The 22,737-nt window shown below is 36.9% G+C and overlaps 1 protein-coding gene across 1 annotated transcript in view; it reads right to left on the bottom strand.

Moving 5' to 3' along the window:
* The window catches only part of LOC136849552 (general transcription factor 3C polypeptide 1), a 1,135,756-nt gene that overhangs the window by 919,711 nt on the left and 193,308 nt on the right, over positions 1-22,737 (bottom strand). The window contains 1 exon segment of the mRNA XM_067122889.1: positions 18,212-18,376. Within this exon segment, the coding sequence (XP_066978990.1) occupies positions 18,212-18,376 (165 nt within the window).

Here is a 22,737-nt window from a genome sequence, read left to right as displayed (position 1 = left end):
GACGCTGCCAGAAGTAGGAGATAAGGTGATATAAAAATCAAAATAATTAATAAATTAGGTGAATAAAGGAAAAATTGACAATAGCCATTAGGAGCCAAACATCAGCCCTACCTCACCGTGTGGGGGGCGGAGGCCCAAAACCCCATCAATTTTAATATTTCGAAAAAATGCTTTGGCCACGTGATAACGAAGGTGTTGCTCATGTCTTACGGCCATTTAACCATTTGTTTTAAATTTTTCAAAAATATTCATCAAAAATCGAAGAGTGCGCTCCCCTTAAGTAAACACAAATGAAAATTAATCAATCTTCTCAGTTAGGCATAAAGGATAGTAATGCCAAAAGCTAAGAATTTACATGGCAAAAATGACAAAATACTCACTATTATTCAGATTTCACCATTATCCGACAGACCCTTGGCTCTATTAACCTTGATAATTGAAAAACTACTGTACAGACATACATGCATATATGACTATATATACAGTAACCCTTCAATTATCCAGATTAATAAAGCCAAGGACCCGCTGGATAATGGCGAGTAAAAGTAATCTAGGGGTGTTCAAGGGCAACTCCATACACCTCCTCACCTGACCTTGTCAATACCACATAACTGTAAACACTAAGTATGCTTATGAACAACAACTATCAACCCAAACTAAAAACTTTATGTCAAAGGTAATTATCTGTCTTCATCCTCTCTATTTGTTACAATATATACTGCATAAATACATTTTGAAAAAAAAAAAAAAGGGGGGGCAACCCTTCTTTTTCTCTGTCTTGTAAATGACACAATTCAGTAAGCAGTTAGCCTACATGGGTTTACCAACAGCCTACCATGGTTTTATGACTACTGTTTTAATGTATTTTTACACAACAACTTTATCAGTCATTACCATATTGTATTACCAGACACGAGATACAAAATGTGTATGTGTGAACTATTGACCTAAGCTAGCCTAAGTGTTACACTTACAGTATACACTTGCATAAGTCAAATGGGCTGTTACAGATGCATTTAAGATAAAGGTAATGGTAATGAAAATTATTTTATTTATAAGATCCATTCATACTGTATTGTTTTGTTATATCATCATTGTCACATGTATAAAAAAACAAACATCCCTACATTTGTAATGTTTACTTTCTCAGAACAACTGATTGAGCCTACTGGCAATAAAATTAGTAGAGTAATTTTTTAGTCACTAAGAGAAACAAATGTATTAACCCTTAAACGCCTATTGGATGTATCATACGTCGACTAAAATTGTCTGTTGGGTGCCAAGTGGACGTACCGTCACGTCGACTACAAAAATTTCAACCTTTGGTCAACTTTGACTCGACCAAATGGTCGAAAAACGCAATTGTAAGCTAAAACTCTTACATTCTAGTAATATTCAATCATGTACCTTCATTTTGCAACAAATTGGAAGTCTCTAGCACAATATTTCGATTTATGGTGAATTTTTTAAAAAAACTTTTTTCTTACGCAAGGGCGGTAACTCAGCCAAAAATTTCATAAATTCTTTCGTCATTTTGTCGTAATGTTTGCACTGTTCTATATTAGCTGTTACATAAAGTTTTATATATGAAAATGTGCGCAATTTCATGTACAATACAGCAAAATACAACCCATGGTTGTAGCTTTTATCAGTTTTAGCTTAAAATTGCGTTTTTTGAAAAAAACTTTTTTTCCGCTTCGGTGCTAACTCACCGAACGCCGCCGGCATACAGGAGACGTTTTTGTAAATAGGGCTTTGGCGTTAAAGGGTTAATGGAATTATTTTTATTTTTGTACATAAATATAAAATAGGTATATAAAGGTAAACTAACACACGTTATATTACGGAAAAATCCCTCAAAATCACAAAACAAACTGTTTCTCAATTCATTTGTTTATGTCATACTCGATGTAGTTTACATCAGTTCTTTGGTGAGTGATTGTTAATCACAAGAGATGGTTATGAACTGTTACATAAACCATTTGGTAAACTTTTTTGAAAGCCTAGCCTAGTACAGTCTACTGAGAATGAAATTCATTGTTTGTAATACAGAGTTTGTGAGTTACAACACCCTGTGTTTACATCACTGGTATGTTTGGCATTTCTTGATGATGACTGTTCAAAGCAAATCCATTTACAGAACACTACTAATAGGTTATTGAAATTAATGAGTGCATGCGTAAGTACATACCCTACACATAAATTATAAATAAAATAGTGAAGCAGTGAGTGTGCTGCTGTATTAGGCTTTGATGTAAACACACCTCAGTTGTTGCTCTCTCTCTCTCTCTCCATCATATCTGAGTAATGTACATAACCTTTAATGACATATGAATTACAGTAAACGCCCCCGTATTCGCGTTCTCAAGGTTCGCGGACTCACCCACTCGTGGGTTTTTCTATGGAACCTATCTAAAAATTTTCGTGGGAAACTCATGCATTTGTGGGTTTTTCCATGGAACACATCTATAAAAATATTTGCATGAAACTCCATATTCGTGGATGCAGATTTTTTGCTTTTTTCATATAGCAATAGCATTCTGTATTTTCATATTTATTGTATAATAACATTAAATAATCATGTAAATCAATAATAATACTGTACTACAGTACTGTACATATAATAGTAATAGAAATTAAATAATAATATTATGTAATACTACACTGGGTACCTTAATAATAATAAATAATACAGTACTGTAAAGTTAAATCATACGGGTAGTAACTGGTGATGAATGTTGATTTTACTATGCTGTAGATGATGATGATGATGAATTAGTTGTGCAGTACGATGAATGATGGGAGGCGCTGTCATGTTAAGGTATTTGAACATGGCAACGAAGGTGGTACAGTAGGGCTGCATGAGTATTTTACCATGTTCATGCTCAATGCGGGCGACCGCAATTAATGTCATGTTGTAATGGGCTGCTACTTCTCCATGACTTTTGCCCTCTCTTAACAAAACAATCATGTCTAAAGTACTTTCTTCTCATCAGTCATTACAGTAATTGTAGGCTATTGGACAGAGGCCTAAGAAGAAGCAGAGCATTCAGAGGACATCTTAATGCACAATTTCAAAATATTTTTAGGCCATAGTACTGTACACGCAAAACACACAAATGTGAGATAGCAATAAAATGGGTTATATTCGGTCATTCGCCGATAATTTGCCGCTACGGTATACGCATGGTACTACTGGTTGCGCGTACATATACTAACACTGATCTTCTGCGCATACAGTACATACATTTTATAAAATGTTTTGTTGTAAGATGATTTTTAAATATTACATACAAAAAATGTTTTAGGATGATACATAGTACAGTACAGTACTACAGGTAGTACATAGAGCATATCTATAAAATACGTAAGACAACAGGAATACTGCAGGGTACGTATGTTTACATCTGCGGTACGTAGCATTTTCATGTATGTAAAGTATATATTAATGACTACTGTAAGTACATTTTGTAAGTTAAAAATGATTTACTAATTTTCAAATATTACAGTACTGTAATATATTAACGTAAACACAGCAAAATTTCAGTCATGCTCAAGCCTCCAGAGGGTGAATGAAGATTGGGCCCATGTTCTGAATTTGTAACCTTGGAAGCACTGAATCTCTTTGCTGGTCACAGTGGTATGCCTGAGATTCCAATAACATAAAGGTTGAAATGCAGGACATTAATAGTTTCCTCGCCTCAAACTCCTGAACACACAGGGTGTGGGCAAGGTAAGGAGTGTCCGCAAAAAAGCATGAACGGGCATGGTTTGCTAGAAATTTGTCTTTCTTCATCACCTCTGTGCAGCCTGCTAATGGTTTTGTTAGATCATTCATGGGGTCTGGCAGAACTGTTCCAAAGTCCTGGAGTTCCTTTAAAGTGAAGAACAAAACTGTCAATAAACCAATCTAAACCAATTTTTTTAGCATCAGTGCTTGAGGATACGTTTCTTTAGTCATAAAACAGTTGAAAACTGTTAATATAACTAAAATTCGATAATTCCTCGAAATTCGGCGGTTGGCGCACCCCTTAAGCAGCATCCCCTGGCACCTCATGGGTTAAATTAATGTTCATAAGAATAGCATACTGAAAGAGCCCAGTCTTCAGTGCAATATAAATGAACCCCGCTCCACTTGGTATAATTCAAGACAAAATCGGTTCCGAATAAAAATGCAGTAAAGTTTACGCCAATTTCCCGAACAACAAATGAAATGCGACCCGTATCATCCGACCTCATGTATTAAACATATGATGTTTGTAAACAAAACATGTTTCCATAACATACCTCTTGTTCATTGTTGGTTGCATTTTCCCATAGCCCATAACATCAAAAGCACTTAGAGCAGTGATTTTATACATTACAGTAGACTCTGAATGGAATTTACATATAAAAATACAATCCTGAATGTAACAATGTTTATGTAATTACAGTAGTAATGATAAAACTACGCCACCAGGACGCAAATTGGTTTGTTTATATTACTGTACTAGGGTTTCAAACAAGATAACAAACTTATGTAACTTAAGACTTTTTCTTAATTTTTAATAACAACTACAGTACTATTGCCTGGCTTATTTTAATAAAAAACTATATTATTAATTTAATGTAATGACCAACTTGTTTTTCATTGTATTTATCATTAACAACAGTTTTTGTGATTATTACAGTACATTTTGGAGTGCATATGGGCTGCCTAGCCTAGCCTCTAGCGCTACGGTCTGCTGTACTGGTAGGCCAATTTTTTTGATACAGTATGCATTTAAAACTGTTTTTTTCAAGAAGACTCTAATAAGGTAGTTATTTAACTCTGAACTTATTTAATTGTAATTTGTGTAGTGTTTTGTATAAAAAGACAAGGTTGGTTTAGTGACTGGTGGTCAGGAAATGGATTAATCCATTTTCAGTTATTTCTTATGGTAAAATTGATTCGAATTATGACAAAATCGAAAAATTTAATATTCCTTCTAGAACAGATTAGCGTCGTGAAACAAAACTGTATAAATGATGCAGTTACTTTTTTTCAAGGTTGGAACACTGTGAATAAAAACAGCAAATTTACCCAATTATAAGTAAAACAAATGAAATGCACTGTATCATCTGATCTCATGTATTATGTGACCCTTAAAATTTTGTCCCCAAAACATGATTCCATAACATACCTCTTGTATCATATGAGTTGCATTTTTGATAGCCCACATAACATCAGACTAACCTCTTTTCCTACATAGTCTGTAATCCCATCTTCTTGTCACATAAGTAAAAAGGATAAAACTAGGATTTATTTACCAAAAGTAAAAATGATAAAACTAGGATTTACTTACCAAGCAAATTCATTTTCAGTATAATATACTGTACTAGGGTTTCAAACAAGATAACAAACTTATGGATTATGTAACATTTCATACCCATATCTTATAATTATCAACCACTTACTATTGCCTGAGCACCACTTACCAAAAACTGACGATAGCAACATCAAGTATGGACACAACAATCAAATTGAGAAACAGCTGTTTTTCATTATAAAATTTTACCTTAACCCTAATATAAAACGGTGCAAACCTCTATTTACAAAGTGTCTGCTGTATTTCAGAGATGTTCGGGAGTTACCAGCTAGACGGAAAAAAGTTTTTTCAAAAATCACAGCAATTGAGTTTTTAAGATTAAGAGTTAAAATTAAGGCTAAATTTTGACACTGCCTAAGTTTAGTATGCAACCGTTTTAAATGAAAAAATATCATTATCATATTTAAATATTGAAATATTGACAGCAGGTTGAAAAAAATTTAATATATAATTTATACAAAATATTTCAAAACTGTGAGCAAAACGGTTAAAGCTAATGAGTTATTTTTTTCTTTGTATTGTACACTAAATTGCGATGATTTTGGTATAAAAAACAAATTGTAAAATAAACAATCAAAGCAACAAAGTCAGAAAATATTATCACAAATGATGCATGAATTTGTAATGCACGGACGTATGGAAAAGTTTTTTCAAAAATTCACCATAAATCAAAATATTGTGCTAGAGACTTCCAATTTGTTGCAAAAATTAAGGTAAATGATTGAATATTACTATAATGTAAGTTTTTTAGCTTACAATTGCGTTTTTCGACCATTTTGGTCGAGTTAAAGTTGACTGAAGGTTGAATTTTTGGCTATTTATCGTGATTTATATGAAAATATTTCAAAACTGATAAAAGCTACAACCATGAGTTATATTTTGTTGTATTCTAAATGAAATTACGCACATTTTCATATATAAAACTTTATGTAACGACTAATATAAAACGGTGCAAACATTACGACAAAGTGACGAAAGAATTTCTGAGATGTTCGGCAGAGTTACTGCGCACGGACGTAAGGAAAAGTTTTGTTTCTAAAATTCACCATAAATTGAAATATTGTGCTAGAGACTTCCAATTTGTTGCAAAATGAAGGTAAATGATTGAATATTGCTAGAATTTAAGAGTTTTAGCTTACAATTGCGTTTTTCGACCATTTCGGTCGAGTCAAAGTTGACTGAAGGTTGAAATTTTGGCACTTATCGTGATTTATATGAAAATATTTCAAAACTGATAAAAGCTACAACCATGGGTTGTTTTTTGTTGTATTCTACATGAAATTGCGCACATTTTCATATATAAAACTTTATGTAACAGCTAATATAAAACGGTGCAAAAATTACGACAAAATGACGAAAGTATTTCTGAAATTTTTGGCAGAGTTACCATGCGGATGTAAGGAAAAAGTTTTTTTCAAAAATTCACCATAAATGGAAATATTGTGCTAGAGACTTCCAATTTGTTGCAAAATGAAGGTAAATGATTGAATATCACTAGAATGTAAGAGTTTTAGCTTACAATTGCGTTTTTTAACCATTTCAGTCGAGTCAAATTTGACTGAAGGTTGAAATTTTTTGTAGTTGATGCACGGAACATCCGCTCGTAACCCGACAGACAATTTTAGTCGACTTATGATACGTCCAGTCAGCGTTTAAGGGTTAATATACAGTATTTTAGTTTACCTTTGTATAACTTTCATTTATGTACAAAAATAAATGGTTCAAGTAATAATCTGTTTCTTAGCAAGAAAAATATTATCCTAACTTTTTTGGTAGTAGGCCTCAATCAGCAATTTTGAGAACATAAACATCAAGCCTAGCCTACTTAAATGCATATGGTAAATGACAACTTTTTTAAACATTATGATGATAAAATAACATGATAATACAGTATAAATGGATTCAGTAAGTAAAATATCAGTTCCCTTACCATCACCTTTATCTTAAATACAGCTGTCATAGCCTATCTGACTTATGCAAATAGATACTGTAAGTGTAACACCCTGCCTGGACCAATAGTTCACACATACACATTTTGCATCTTGTGTATGGTGCGACCTTCCAAAATCACATATATGTTTCCTTCCTAAAATATTGCGTGATGCAAGAGTATATATGATACTGCAATATGATCACAAATGATAAGACAGTTGCTGTATAAAAATACATAATGGTAATAAAACCATGGTAGGCTGTGGGTAAACACAAACAGGCTAGGTACCTACTGAATTGCGTGTCATTTACGAGAGGGAGAGAAGGAGACGGGGTTGTATTTTTTTAATAAGGTAGATAATAGCCTTTTGCATGAAGTTTTCAGTTCAAAGTGTGATGGTTATTGTTTACAAGCATATTGAGTTTTATGGTTATGCAGTGTTGACAAGGCAGGAGAAGGGACAGAGTAGCTGATTTACACCCAGAAACTTATTTACTTGCCCTTATCTGGATTTTGCTTCATCTGATAGGGCATTGGCTCTATTAATCCAAATAATTGAGAGTTTACTGTAGGTAGTTTGGCGAAGTAAAAGTACAAGTAGTACATGGCATCTGGGGACACACCAGCATACCTGATACTTCAAATTTATATATAAGACCCAGGTGATAATTTCATAACTTTTTCTGGTGTCTTATATGCCGTCAAATATGGTATATATATGAGGGAACTTACTGAATCCATCATACAACATAGGAAACTGCAGATTAACACAAATAAGGCACAAAAACATGGAATAAGCTTACAATCTTACAGGGAGCCAGTGAGCAAACTACCTGTGACCTAAATCTTACTCACTCCTAAAAACAATGTATTAAATAATCTTGACAGAATAAATTAAGTCCTCAGTATTCCACTGTCTCTTCAGTGGTTGAAGATTTCAGAATTGGAGCATCTAGGGACATTGCAACCATAATATAGACTACTCATGGTTGATGAGTTGGCTATGAGCATACATACATTAACCCTTAAATGCCGACTGGACGTATCGTACATCGACTAAAATTGTCTGTTGGGTGCAGAGTGGACGTACCGTACGTTGACTACAAAAATTTCAACCTTTGACTCAACCGAAATAGTCGAAAAACGCAATTGTAAGCTAAAACTCTTACATTCTAGTAATATTCAATCATTTACCTTCATTTTGCAACAAATTGGAAGTCTCTAGCACAAAATTTCGATTTATGGTGAATTTTTAAAAAAACTTTTTCCTTACGTCCGCGCGGTAACTCAGCCAAAAATTTTAGAAATTCTTTCGTCATTTTGTCATAATATTTGCACTGGTTTATATTAGTCGTTACATAAAGTTTTATATATGGAAATGTGCGCAATTTCATGTAGAATACAACAGAAAATAACTCATGGTTGTAGCTTCTATCAGTTTTGACATATTTCCATATAAATCACAATAAGTGCCAAAATTTCAATCTTCGGTCAACTTTAACTCGACCGAAATGGTCGAAAAATGCAATTGTAAGCTAAAACTCTTACATTCTAGTAATATTCAGTCATGTACCTTCATTTTGCAACAAATTGGAAGTCTATAGCACAATATTTCGATTTATGGTGAATTTTTTAAAAAACTTTTCCCTTAGGTCTGAGCGCTGTAACTCTGCCGAACATCTCAGAAATTCTTTCGTCACTTTGTCGTAATGTTTACACCGGCTTATATTAGTCGTTACATAAAGTTTTATATATGAAAATGTGCGCAATTTCATGTAGAATACAACAGAAAATAACCCATGGTTATAGCTTTTATCAGTTTTGAAATATTTCCATATAAATCACAATAAGTGCCAAAATTTCAACCTTCAGTCAACTTTAACTCGACCGAAATGGTCGAAAAATACAATTGTAAGCTAAAACTCTTACAATCTAGTAATATCAATCACGTACCTTCATTTTGCAACAAACTGGAAGTCTCCAGCACAATATTTCCATTTATGGTGAATTTTTGAAAAAAACTTTTTCCTTACGTCCGCGCCGTAACTCGAACATCTCAGAAATTCTTTCGTCACTTCGTCGTAATGTTTGCACCGTTTTATTTTAGTTGTTACATAAAGTTTTATATATGGAAATGTGTGCAATTTCATGTAGAATACAACAAAAAATAACTCATGGTTGTAGCTTTTATCAGTTTTGAAATATTTTCATATAAATCACAATAAATAGAAAAATTCCAGTTTCGGTCAACTTTAACTCGACCAAAATGGTCGAAAACTGCAATTGTAAGCTAAAACACTTACAGTCTAGTAATATTCAATCAATTACCTTCATTTTGCAACAAACTGGAAGTCTCTAGCACAATATTTCGATTTATGGTGAATTTTTGAAAAAATTTTTTTACGCTCGCATTACTTAATTCATGCATCATTTTGTGATAATATTTTCTCTGTGTTGCTTTGATCGTTTTACAATTTGTTATATACCAAAATCATTGCAATTTAGTGTACAATACAAAGAAAAAAAATAACTTGTTAGCTTTAACCCTTTTGCTCACAGCGCAATTTGTATACTATATATGAAATTTTTTTTGCACTGTCATATATTTCAATATTTATATATGATAATGATATTTTTTTCATTTCTGATGGTTGCATACTAAACTTTAGGCAATGACAAAAAAAGGAGCCAAAAATGAACTCTTAATCTTAAAAACTAAGCGTGCTGTGATTTTTTGAAAAAAACTTTTTTTCCGCTTCGGCGCTAACTCCCGAACGCCGCCGGCATATGACAGACACTTTTGTAAATAGAGGATCGGCGTTAGGGGGTTAAGATATTGACAACTTTTATCAAAACTTTAAAATATCTAGAACATTATTCAAAATGATGAAATAATACAACAATCACACCAGTGGTAGGGAGAGTATGGCAAATATTGAAGTCTTAGTTCACCTTATGCTTGAAAAGCTTTCTTTTTAAAAATTAGCAATTTCACACAAATGAATAATCAAATTTTGTATCCTTCTTCCTTAACTAAAATCACACAATTTTTGATAAACAACACTTCTTAAGCATACAACAAACTGAAAACACTGAATTTTTCGCATTCTAAACTCCTTATTTCTATTTGCATTGAGTATTTAAAGGAAAAAATGCCTAATCTGCAGTTTTTACCATTAACTCCACCCCCAGAGTAATGAGTGAAAGACAGCCAGTTATTTTCTATCTAAACCAGTTGTTCTCAACCAGGGGGGAATTTTAGTTTCATGGGGGGAGGGGTGGAGGGATTGGCAGGCTCAAACTGGCTTTAGGACCACACAAAATGCAGTGTGCACTGGTCTGGCACTACTGAGAGGTCACGCTAGGCTTTCTCTCCGCTAGCTTGTGTGTTTGTGTTAGTGTTTTCTTGCAAATTATCGAGAATGCAGCTTGTGAGGCAAACAATTTTGAAAGGGGGGAATGACATTCTGATATATGGTGAAAGGGTGCATGGGCCAAAAGAAGTTGAGAACCACTGTGTCTAAACTATGGCTCGGACAGAAAAACACAGTCATCATTAACTGTTAAAGAACTTGGAAGACAACAAACATCAGGAAAAATATGACATTTTTATGATAAAATCAAGTTTTATATATACTTACCAAGTAATTACATAGCTATGGTTCCCTAACCTATGGCAGCTTAGAAATTCAAAATTCGTGCGGTGGCGCTGTTATCGTTAGTGTGTAGGTGATAACGTCCTGCCACCATCCGGGACTCGAGGAAACAAACCAGCAGAAAGCTCAATTCGTTTTATGCTCTTATGTCCATGCAAGGGGAGGAAGGCGGGCTCTGATCATGTAATTACTTGGTAAGTATATATAAAACTTTATTTTATCATAAAAATGTAATTTTTATATAAGTAACTTACCAAGTAATTACATAGCTGATTCCACATTGAAAGGAGGTGGGAAAGAGCATGGACATATTCTACTCCAAAACATTAAGAAAGTAATGAATTTGGACCAGAAATGTCACTAACATTGAATAAATGTTTGTTGTTTCCTTACCTGTTGAGAGAGCTGCTGCAGGAAGGTACTGCCTCTGGCTGGCGCTTCTCTCAACTTGTAGTGGACGTGGCAGTATAGCCAAGGGTCGCCACTACATTAGTGGGAAACTTTGCAGCGGAGGAAGTACACCTTATGCTGACAAAGTTTTAAAAGATGCCCTTGCCCTGGGCGAAGACCAGAATACAAAATGAAAACACTGTCACCTACACCACAGAATAAAACCATAACACCCAACCGTTATCAAAGATAAAGTACGAACTGGTGGGTACTCCAGGTACACTGTACCCCCAGGCTTCCCAATGACTCAAAACCTTAAGTCAAGGCGAGTGGATATCAAAGGAACAGATAGATTCCTCATGCTTCCTCTCCCAGCACCATGCCAGCCACAGATAAAGGTCCTAAAGTGCTACAATTTTCAAAAACAGTTTCTACGTCCTTGAGGTAGTGAGAGGCGAATATGGACTTGCATCTCCAGAACGTCGACTGTAGGATTGAAGAAGAAGACAAGTTGTGTTTAAAGGCGAGGTAAGTTGCTACTGCCCTAATTTCGTGAGCTTTAACCTTAAGTGGAGGAAAAGCTTCTTCCTGGATCTGAGAGTGGGCTTCTAATATTAATTCTCTCAGAAAAAAGGATATGGCATTTTTGGAGAGCAGGTGAACTGGGTTTTTAACGGAGCACCAGAGGTTGCTCGAAGGTCCTCTAATCTTCTCCGTCCTCTGAAGATAGTACCTGAGGGACCTCACTGGGCAAAGGAGTCTTTCTTCTTCCTCAGTTCCTAATATATCCATAAAGTTCTTGATGACGAAGGACCTACGCCAGGGTTTAGAAGGGTCCTCGTTATTTGCTAGGAAACCAAGAGAAAAGGAGCAGACTGCATCTCCTTGTGCAAAGCCTACTCGTTTGTCTATTGTTTGTAATTCGCTAACACATTTGGCAGTAGGGAGAGCTGTTAAAAAGAACGTTTGGCAGTAGCGAGAGTCGTTAAAAAGAGAGTCTTTTTCGTGAGATTCCTGAGGGAAACGGAACAAAGAGGTTCGAATTGTGGACCTGAGAGCCACTTCAGTACAACGTCTAAGTTCCAAGAGACGTTGGTAGAACTATCTTTTTTGGACGTAATGAAGGATTTGATCAGGTCGGTGATATCTTGATTAGAAGATAGGTCCATTCCTCTGTGCTTAAAAACTGAGCTGAGCATCGACCTATACCCTTTGATGGTAGAGGTCGATAGATTCCTGATGGACTTTACAAAAATAAAAAAATCAGCTATTTGGTTTATAGATGTCTCAGAAGAAGAGACGTTATGGTGGCTGCACCACCTTCTGAAGACTGTCCATTTTGATTGGTAGAGCTTTGTAGAAGAAGCTCGTCTGCATTTTGCAACTGCCTCTGCAGCTTGTCTCGAAAACCCTTTTGCTCCGACAAGGCACCTGACAAGTCTGAAGCCTGTCAGAGCCAGAGCGGATAATCTTTGGTGGAATCTGAGAAAGTGGGGTTGTCTGAGCAGAGACCGTTTTTGTGGAAGTAGTCTTGGGTAGTCTACCAGAAGGCGAATCAAGTCTGGAAACCACTCCTTGTTCGGCCAAAATGGGGCTACAAGGGTCATGGAGGTGTTCTGATGCATTGACAGCTTGTTGATTACTTCCCTGATCATTCCGAAGGGAGGGAAGGCGCACACATCTAAGCTTGTCCAATCCAAAAGCATTGCATCTGTGCTCAAAGCTAGAGGATCTGGGACCGGAGAGCAAAAGAGGGGCAGACGGTGGTTTCTCGACGTCACGAAAAGATCCACTGTGGGTTTGCCCCACCGTTTCCAAAGGTTGTCGCAGACTACTGGATTTAAGGTCCATTCGATTGGAGGACCTGTTTGAGGCGGCTTAATTCGTCCGCAATCACGTTCATCCTCCCTTGAATGAACCGGGTGACAAGAGAGACTCTGTTCTCTTCCGCCCACAGAAGGAGATTCTTCGCTGTCTCGTACAGGGAAAAGGAATGAGTGCCACCCTGCTTGCGAATATATGCAAGAGCCATGGTGTTGTCCACGTGTACTACAATCTTCTTGCCGTGGACCAGATCCGAGAAGTATAGAAGGCCCAGGTGAATCACTCGCAGTTCCTTTATGTTGATGTGAGCATTCTTTTGTTCTGTAGTCCAAGTTCCAGAGACTTCCCGACCTTCCAGAAGCGCGCCCCAGCCTAGGTTGGAGGCATCTGAATAAAATTGAAGGTCTGGGTGTCTGGGAGAAGGGACTTCCCTTCCCGAAGTCTTTTTCCGCACAACCACCACTGGAGATCCTCTTTGATTTCCAATGTAATCTGGAAGATGAAAGAGTCTGGTTGGGTTTTCCTGCACCAATTTGCTTTGAGGAAAAACTGAAGTGGTCTCATGTGCAGTTTGCCTAGATTTACAAACTGCTCTACTTAAGCAAGGGTCCCCAGAAGACTTATTCACTGCACTGCCGAGCAGGAAGGAAGAGCAAGGAACTGACTGACAGTCTGAAGACAGAGCGCGACTCTTTTGGGCGACAGAAAAGCCCGAGTCTGAGAGTTCAATATCATCCCTAAATAGGGAATCTCCTGTGATGGAATCAGAAGGGATTTCTTTTTGTTTATGAGGATGCCTAACTCCTGTGCTAGGCGAAGAGTTCTTTTCAAGTCCTCTGCGCACTTTCCCTTTGACGACAAGCGGAGAAGCCAATCGTCTAGATATAAGTTGATGTTGATTCCCAGAAGGTGAAGCCAATTCCCCAGAGGAGCAAGGATTCGGGTGAAAACTTGAGGAGCTGTCGATAAACTGAAGCATAGGGCCCGGAATTGAAGTATCCTGTTCTGAAAAACGAAGCATAGAAATTTCTGAGTCTGGATGAACAGGAACATGAAAGTATGCATCCTGCATATCCAGGGTGACCATCCAGTCCCCCTGTTGTAGTGAGGACATGACAGATCGAACGGTATCCGTGTGAAACCTCGTCTTTAGCACGAAGAGATTCAAAGCACTTACATCCAGAACAGGGCTCCAGCCCCCCAAGGCCTTCGGAACCACGAAAAGGCGATTGTAGAAACCTTCTGAGTGGGGCTCTGGGACTTCTTCCACTACTCCTTTGGAAAGAAAGCGTTCGACTTCTTGACAGAGGGCCAAAAACTTCGTGGAACCTTTTGAGTATGCTGTCAAGGCGATAGGAGATGTAGTTAAGGGAGGAGTCTTCACGAAAGGAATGGAGTAGCCCTCTTTGAGAACCTTGATCACCCAGGGGTCTGCTCCTCTGTTCTCCCATTCCTTTCAGAAAAGTAGAAGTCTGGCTCCTACCTGGGCGCAGAGGACTAACTTCATACTTCTTGGGGTTGGATTTGAAGGAAGACCTCTTGATGGACTTCACAGGAGGTCGGGAGTTTGATCTAGGTCAAGGCTGGGTCGTAGTTCTCCCTCCACGAAAGGGTAGAGGCTGAAGAGGGGAGAATGATCTAGATGAGGAAGGCACAGGCTCCTTAGGACATCTAGTGGACTGCGTCAACAAGTCAGAGGTGGACTTGCTCTGTAGCTCTAAAAGAATATCCTTCACTATATTTTGAGGAAAGAGGTGAGACTTGTCTAAGGCAGTGAAGAGTAGAGCTGACTTCTGTGTCGGTGAGACTCCTTTCGAGGTGAACGAACACCAGAGCTCCCTCTTCTTAAGGACACCCATAGAAAAAAGGGAGGCGAGTTCCAAAGAGCCATCTCTAATTGCTCTGTCTGAGCATGAAATAACTCCAAGCCAATCGGAGGCAAGATCTTCAGCTAAATCCGGGCAGTCTTCAATCTTACTCCCTAGTGCCCGATGGCCCAATCAAGGAAACTAAAGATCTCAAACACCTTAAAAATATTCTTGATAAGGTGGTCTAGTTCGGCTGAGGAAAACATTACCTTGGCCGACAATAAAGCCTTTCTACGGGATGAATCCACCAGACCACAGAAGTCCCCTTGGGAGGAGGCAAAACCTCCCAAGGAAGGAAAGGCGAAAGTCGCTTTGCCCTGTTCTCTCTTAGCGGTCAGCCAGGCATGAACTTCTTTGAGAGCTTTCTTCAAGGAGGAGGAAAGAACAAGCTTGGGTAGTCTGGTACTTACCGACGGATGCTTTTTCATGAGGTAGGTAGAAGCTGGAGAAGTAGAAGGAGGCCTGAAGAAGTCTGGGTAATTCTCCAAGAGGAAACGCAGGAGAGACGAGTAAGAAGAAGAGGGAACTGTATCCTGAACAATCTCTTCTTCCTCCGAAGAGATAGGAGACAATGACTTATCCTTGGACTCTGGAGCAGACGCAGATTTCTTCAAAAGACCCACAAGCTCGGTCAATTGGCGTTTAAGTGGGGTTAAAGAATCTTCCTGGACTGATGAAGAAAGCGGAATAGCCGATGAAGGTGCATTGCTTCCAAAAGACGGAGCTAGGAATTCGGTTGTGGGGATTGGAAGTTTGGGAGTTGGCAGAGCTGAAATCTGGTGCAAGATGGCAGGCACCGGGCGCTCATTGGCGAAAATCTGGCAAATATTGGCGGGCACCGGGCGCTCATTGGCAGAAATCTGGCGAATATTGGCGGGCGCCGGGCGCTCATTGGCGGAATTCTGGCGTGAGTCGGCGGGCGCCAGGCACTCACCCGTGGAAGTCTGACGTGAGTCGGCGGGCGTTTGGCGCTCAGAAGAAGATGGGTGCTTAGAACGCTTATAGCGCTCAGGACTGTCTTCGAAGAAATAAGCAGGAGAAACAGGCTGAACTTGAAAGCTGCAGGAAGGTTGAGGGCTAGTCTCTCTGAGCCTCTTGACAGCCAAGGGAGAAGAATCGCTAATATTCGCATGTCTCTTGAAGAGTAGCGATATGGCTTCTGGCGTGGACTGGAAGAATCCGAATCAGAAAGTCGATGCACAGGAACGCCTTTCCAACAGCGTTTAGTCGAAGCCTGGGAGCGCATGACAGGCTCGACGGAGGGGGCGACTGCCCATGGGCAAACCTGGCATGCCTCCCTTGGACCTCCGGTATGTCTTCTCTGCGGTGCGGGGGAGCGGGACAGTGACCTTCGTCTAGGAGCACTGGTGGGACGGACAGCCACCTCCACAAAATTCACAGCAATATCGCTTCTCACTGCACTGTCAACACTTACATTTTTTTCCATTAGAGATTTAATAGCTGACCCCATTTCCATAATGGTACTAGATAATACAGTAAATTTCTGATCAAACCTAGATTCGAGGCTGGCAATGGCACTAAGAGCGGAATCATGGAAACCTGGAGCAGGAGCAGATGGTAAAGTAGGAGGAGGAGGAGGAATTGGAGGAGAGATAGTTCCGTCATCCCCTACATTATCCAAAGGAATGGACTCAGCATTAGCCCTACTTTCAGCCCTAATGGCTGCTTTCCTCTTCTTATCCCTTTCTAATTTGTCTAGATGAGATTTCAATGTTTTCCATTTCTTATCCTCCCAATCCTGACACTCTATGCAAGTATTATCCTCACTACATTCTTGCCCCCTACATTTAGTGCATTTTGTATGAGAATCGTATGAAAGCTTAGTTAGCCTAGTCCTACAACCCTCGGAACAAAAGAGAATACTAGATGAACTGGAATCCGACATCGTTAACTAAATAAACTAAAGTTAACTTGAACAACAATTCAAAACAATGGCAGCAAGCCACAAAGCAACAAATTCTGAGTACTTCACCAAAATTCATGCAAAACCAAGCCGAAAGGCGAAGAAGCAGCTGCGTGAAAACTTCCGATGTTAACCGGAAGCCGGCAGAAAACGAATTGTGCTTCCCGCTGGTTTGTTTCCTCGAGTCCCGGATGGTGGCGGGACGTTATCACCTACTCACTAACGATAACAGCGCCACCGCGTGAATTTTGAATTTCTAAGCTGCCATAGGTCAAGGAACCATAGCTATGTAATCACTTTGCAAGTTACTTATATAAAATTACCTTTACAAACTTAGAATGAATAAAAGAAAGTTGGTTGGCAGAAATGGACAAATTTGATGTTCACAGTTTATCCGAAGCCTACAGTTTTCTTTAAAAAAATATAATTATGTTACCAAATAAGGCAGTTAGGGATAATAAAAAAATTCTATATTTTCTAACTCATATCTTGACCAAGAATGCCACATTTAAAAACCTTTAAAAATTCATTCACTGGGAATGTCATTTGCAATGAGCTTCATCTAAGAGGCTGGTCTCCCATTTCCTTTTAAAATTTCTGCCTTTATGTATTTGGGTGGAAACATTTTTTTTTTTTTTAGATAATAACATTCAATGTTCCCAGTATGCAAAAAGTTCAAGTTCTGTGTTTTAGAACTTCATGGGATTTGAGTTTTTGAATATTTTCCAGCTACATTTTCAAATTTGTATAAATTCCAAGTAATCCGTGGGCCTTCAGTACTGTGAGCTTCAAACAAGTTGCATACAATAAGAGGGCTCAAGGAGGCTTAACTGAGTGCCACTTATACAACATTTAATGGTAGCAACAGACTTCTTTTAAGAGTGATGTGTCTGGGATTTTAACAATAAAGGAGGCTAAAAAAAAAAGTAATGGGTCTGTGGTGAAATGCATGGTAATGATGAAGAGCTGCTGTGTAGTGGACAGAGATAATGTAATAGCATAATCAACTATCACAGCACAATAATTATCAATGCATAAGATTAACAGCATCAAACAGGATCCTTGAAAGTGTACTTTCATGGAGCACTCACAAGAAAAATATCTATCATTAAAGACCCTTTCTTGTCACTGAAACCTGAAATCTCTTAATATACACAGTTTACTTAATACTCCTCTAAATAAGTTAAGTACATAATAAACTAAACTGAAGAATATATTGATAAAATAAGTCAAACTATATATAAGAACAATTCTTAAAAAATCTTTACCTCTGAAATTCTAAACTTTTGAAAAGCTTCCGACAAGACGTTTCTGGCATACCCATCTCTTCCTTCACCACAGTGTATGGTGCACAGTTGCCAGGTTTACTTTTCAAAATTTCAACAGCTCTCTGGATCATCATAATGAATTTAGATCGACGCTCAACATAGAACCTGAAACATTACAGATTTAGATAAGCCTATGAAAAGGAATCCAAATATTTTACTTAAATAGCAAATTTCAACTTTTCTTGGTCAATTAAGAAAACAAAGATCTAAAATGTATGCATAAGCCCTGTAATAATCTATGCAGCATAGAAAATTAAATGTTGCAAGGGTGTAACAAAAGAATGTTAAAATTCATGGCCAGAGAGTTGGAAGCATATTACAAATGATGATGTAGCAGAGAGATGTGGCCATCAGCTGGAAAACAGACTGAAATGATCATATGATGGAGTGGAATGAGAAAAGTTGGTAAAAAATTAGATATGGAGTGGGAAGATTAAGATCTGTGGGAAGGCCCAGGATATCACAACCCACTTCATTCTTAACGATACAGAAGGAAAAACAACATAAAATCATTTATGATGATGATGATTGTTGTGTATTGCTATTACCTTCTTGACGGTTGTCTGCTTGTTGTTTAGTGTCAACCTGGCCAAAGTTACTTGGCTCAACTGAAAATTGATGATGTTTATATTCTGTGTAGTATATTTAGTCTTAACAGAAAAATCATTAAATGCTTGACATAGCACTAAATATTGAAAGACAATATGAAAGTTTAAATTTTTTAATACAAGGTAAGACAATTACAAACATACTGTTTAAATACAGGTCTTTTAGAAAAAGACTTTTCTGGCTTTTTTACTTGCAAAGCCTTTCAAAATAATTTCAAAGCCAATGGTTTTAGCGATATCATTTTCTATAGACTTGCATCGTCAAATTGTTTAGGCTCTCGTGTGAAATTGTAGACCATAAGAATGTTTTAATTGGTTTTAGTTTTTAAAAACTTCACTCGATGCGACTGTTACAGGCATTGTTAAGTAAATCCTCAAGGCAATAAAAACATTAGGGAATGCTGTAAATCGATTGTTTACTACCAGGTATTCAAACAGAGCTTGAGGCTTAATGACACTGGAAGTAAGAAAAGTTTTCAGAATTTCAAGTTCTTCAGCCAACAGATTGCCATCCACGTCTTTAGATGTTTCAATAACTGCCTCTCCATCAGTGCTCTTTTATTGTGGTGTCAGTTAAAGCTGCTTCAAGGTCTGCTATGCATTTCCTTATTTCCGCCTTTTGTAAACTTTGAAAGTTATTCAGAAATCCAAATAATTTTCCATGGCTTTTAAGTTGTTTAAATCCAGACTCCATACTTTGAATAGCTTGGTCTAGAGCTAAGCTGAAGTACTGAACTCTACTGTATATGGTTCGTTTGGATCATCTAAAGGTTGATCTTTGCCTCATATGAAAAAATTCTCTTCCTTCTAAGCAGTTTTTTCCTTGAAAGTGTCTAAACTCCAATGGTAATTCAACAGCTTTAGCCAATTCATTTGCGCCTACTAGAACATTAAAACCCACCCCCTCTCTATAAACTCTTAGCCATGCCTTCATCAATGTCCTTTGTTTCACCTTGTAGTTCCTTACTTACATAATTAAGCCTTAAACGCCGAGCCTCTATTTACAAAAACGTCTCCCGTATGCCGGCAGTGTTCGGGAGTTAGCGCCGAAGTGGAAAAAAAGTTTTTTTCAAAAAATCACACCACGCTTAGTTTTTACGATAAACCCTTAAACGCCTACTGGACGTATCATACGTTGACTGAAATTGTCTGTTGGGTGCCAAGTGGACGTACCGTACGTCGACTACAAAAAATTTCAACCTTCGGTCAACTTTGACACGACCGAAATGGTCGAAAAACGCAATTGTAAGCTAAAACTCTTACATTCTAGTAATATTCAATCATGTACCTTCATTTTGCAACAAATTGGAAGTCTATAGCACAATATTTCGATTTATGGTGAATTTTTGAAAAAACTTATTTCTTACGCCCCATATGATAACTCGGCCGAAAATTTCAGAAATTCTTTCGTCATTTTGTCGTAATTTTTTGCACTGTTCTATATTAGCCGTTACATAAAGTTTTATATATGAAAATGTGCGCAATTTTATGTACAATACAACAGAAAATAACTCATGGTTGTAGCTTTTATCAGTTTTAAAATATTTTCATATAAATCACGATAACTGCCAAAATTTCAACCTTCGGTCAACTTTGACTCGACCGAAATGGTCAAAAAACGCAATTGTAAGCTAAAACTCTTACATTCTAGTAATATTCAATCATTTACCTTCATTTTGCAACAAATTGGAAGTCTCTAGCACAATATTTCAATTTATGGTGAATTTTTGAAAAAACCTTTTTCCTTACGTCAGCGCCGGAAATTCTTTCATCACGTTGTCGTAATGTTTGCACTGTTTTATATTAGTCGTTACATAAAGTTTTATATATGGAAATGTGCGCAATTTCATGTAGAATACAACAAAAATAACTCATTGTTGTACCTTTTATCAGTTTTGAAATATTTTCATATAAATCACGATAATTGCCAAAATTTCATCTTTAACTCGACCGAAATGGTCAAAATACGCAATTATAAGCTAAAACTCTTACATTCTAGTAATATTCAATCATTTACCTTCATTTTGCAACAAACGGGAAGTCTCTAGCACAATATTTCGATTTATGGTGAATTTCTGAAAAAAAAAAAAAAAACTTTTTCCTTACGTCTGCGCACGGTAACTCGGCCGAACATCTCAGAAATTCTTTCGTCATGTTGTCGTAATGTTTGCATCGTTTTACATTAGTCGTTACATAAACTTTTATATATGAAAATGTGCGCAATTTCATGTAGAATACAACAGAAGATAGCTCATGATTGTAGCTTTTATCACTTTGAAATATTTTCACATAAATCACGATAACTTCCAAAATTTCAACCTTCGGTCAACTTTAACTCGACCGAAATGGTAAAAAAACGCAATTGTAAGCTAAAACTCTTACATTCTAGTAATATTCAATCGTTTACCTTCATTTTGCAATAAATTGGAAGTCTCTAGCACAATATTTCGATTTATGGTGAATTTTGGAAAAAAACATTTTCCTTACGTCTGCGCGGTAACTCGGCCGAACATCTCAGAAATTCTTTCGTCTCGTTGTCGTAATATTTGCCGTTTTATATTAGTCGTTACATAAGTTTTATATATGAAAATGTGCGCAATTTCATGTACAATACAAAAGAAAATAACTCATGGTTGTAGCTTTTATCAGTTTTGAAATATTTTCATATAAATCAATAAATAGAAAAATTCGACTTTCGGTCAACTTTAACTCGACCGAAATGGTCGAAAAACTTCTTGTAAGCTAAAACACTTACAGTCTAGTAATATTCAATTAATTAGTTTCATTTTTCAACAAACGGTAAGTCTCTAGCACAATATTTCGATTTATGGTGAATTTTTGAAAAAAACATTTTTTTACGTCCGCTCGTTACGAATTCATGCATCATTTTGTGATAATATTTTCTCTGTGTTGCTTTGATCGTTTTACAATTTGTTATATACCAAAATCATCGCAATTTAGTGTACAATACAACTAAAAAAATTAACTCATTAGCTTTAACCGTTGTGCTTACAGCGCGATTTTTATACAATTATATAAGTTTTTTTTTTGCTGTCATATATTCCAATATTTATATATGATAATGATATGTTTTTCATTTCTGATGGTTGCATACTAAACGTTAGGCAATGACAAAAAAAGGCCAAAAATGAACTCTTAATCTTAAAAACTAAGCGTGCTGTGATTTTTTTGAAAAACTTTTTTCCGCTTCGGCGCTAACTCACCGAACGCCGCCGGCATACGGGAGACGTTTTTGTAAATAGAGGCTCGGCGTTTAAAGGTTAAGAGTTCATTTTTGGCTCCTTTTTTTGTCATTGCCTGAAGTTTAGTATGCAACCATCAGAAATGAAAAAAAATATCATTATCATATATAAATATTGAAATACAGTATATGACAGCGCAAAAAAATTTTTTCATATATAATTTTATACAAATCGCGCTGTGAGCAAAACGGTTAAAGCTAACGGGTTAATTTTTTTCTTTGTATTGTACACTAAATTGCGATGATTTTGGTATGTACCAAATTGTAAAACGATCAAAGCAACACAGAGAAAATATTATCACAAAATGATGCATGAATTCGTAACGCACGGACGTAAACAAATGTTTTTTTCAAAAATTCACCATAAATCGAAATATTGTGCTAGAGACTTCCAGTTTGTTGAAAAATGAAGCTAATTGATTGAATATTACTAGACTGTAAGTGCTTTAGCTTACAATTGCAGTTTTCGAACATTTCGGTCAAGTTAAATTTGACCGAAAGTCGAATTTTTCTATTTATCGTGATTTATATGAAAATATTTCAAAACTGATAAAAGCTACAACCATGAGTTTTTTTCTGTTGTATTGTACATGAAA

Source organism: Macrobrachium rosenbergii, chromosome 21, assembly GCF_040412425.1.
Source record: "Macrobrachium rosenbergii isolate ZJJX-2024 chromosome 21, ASM4041242v1, whole genome shotgun sequence".
NCBI lineage: Eukaryota > Metazoa > Arthropoda > Malacostraca > Decapoda > Palaemonidae > Macrobrachium > Macrobrachium rosenbergii.
The sequence above is the reverse complement of the archived record's forward strand: the minus strand, read 5'-3'. Positions and strand labels throughout refer to the sequence as shown.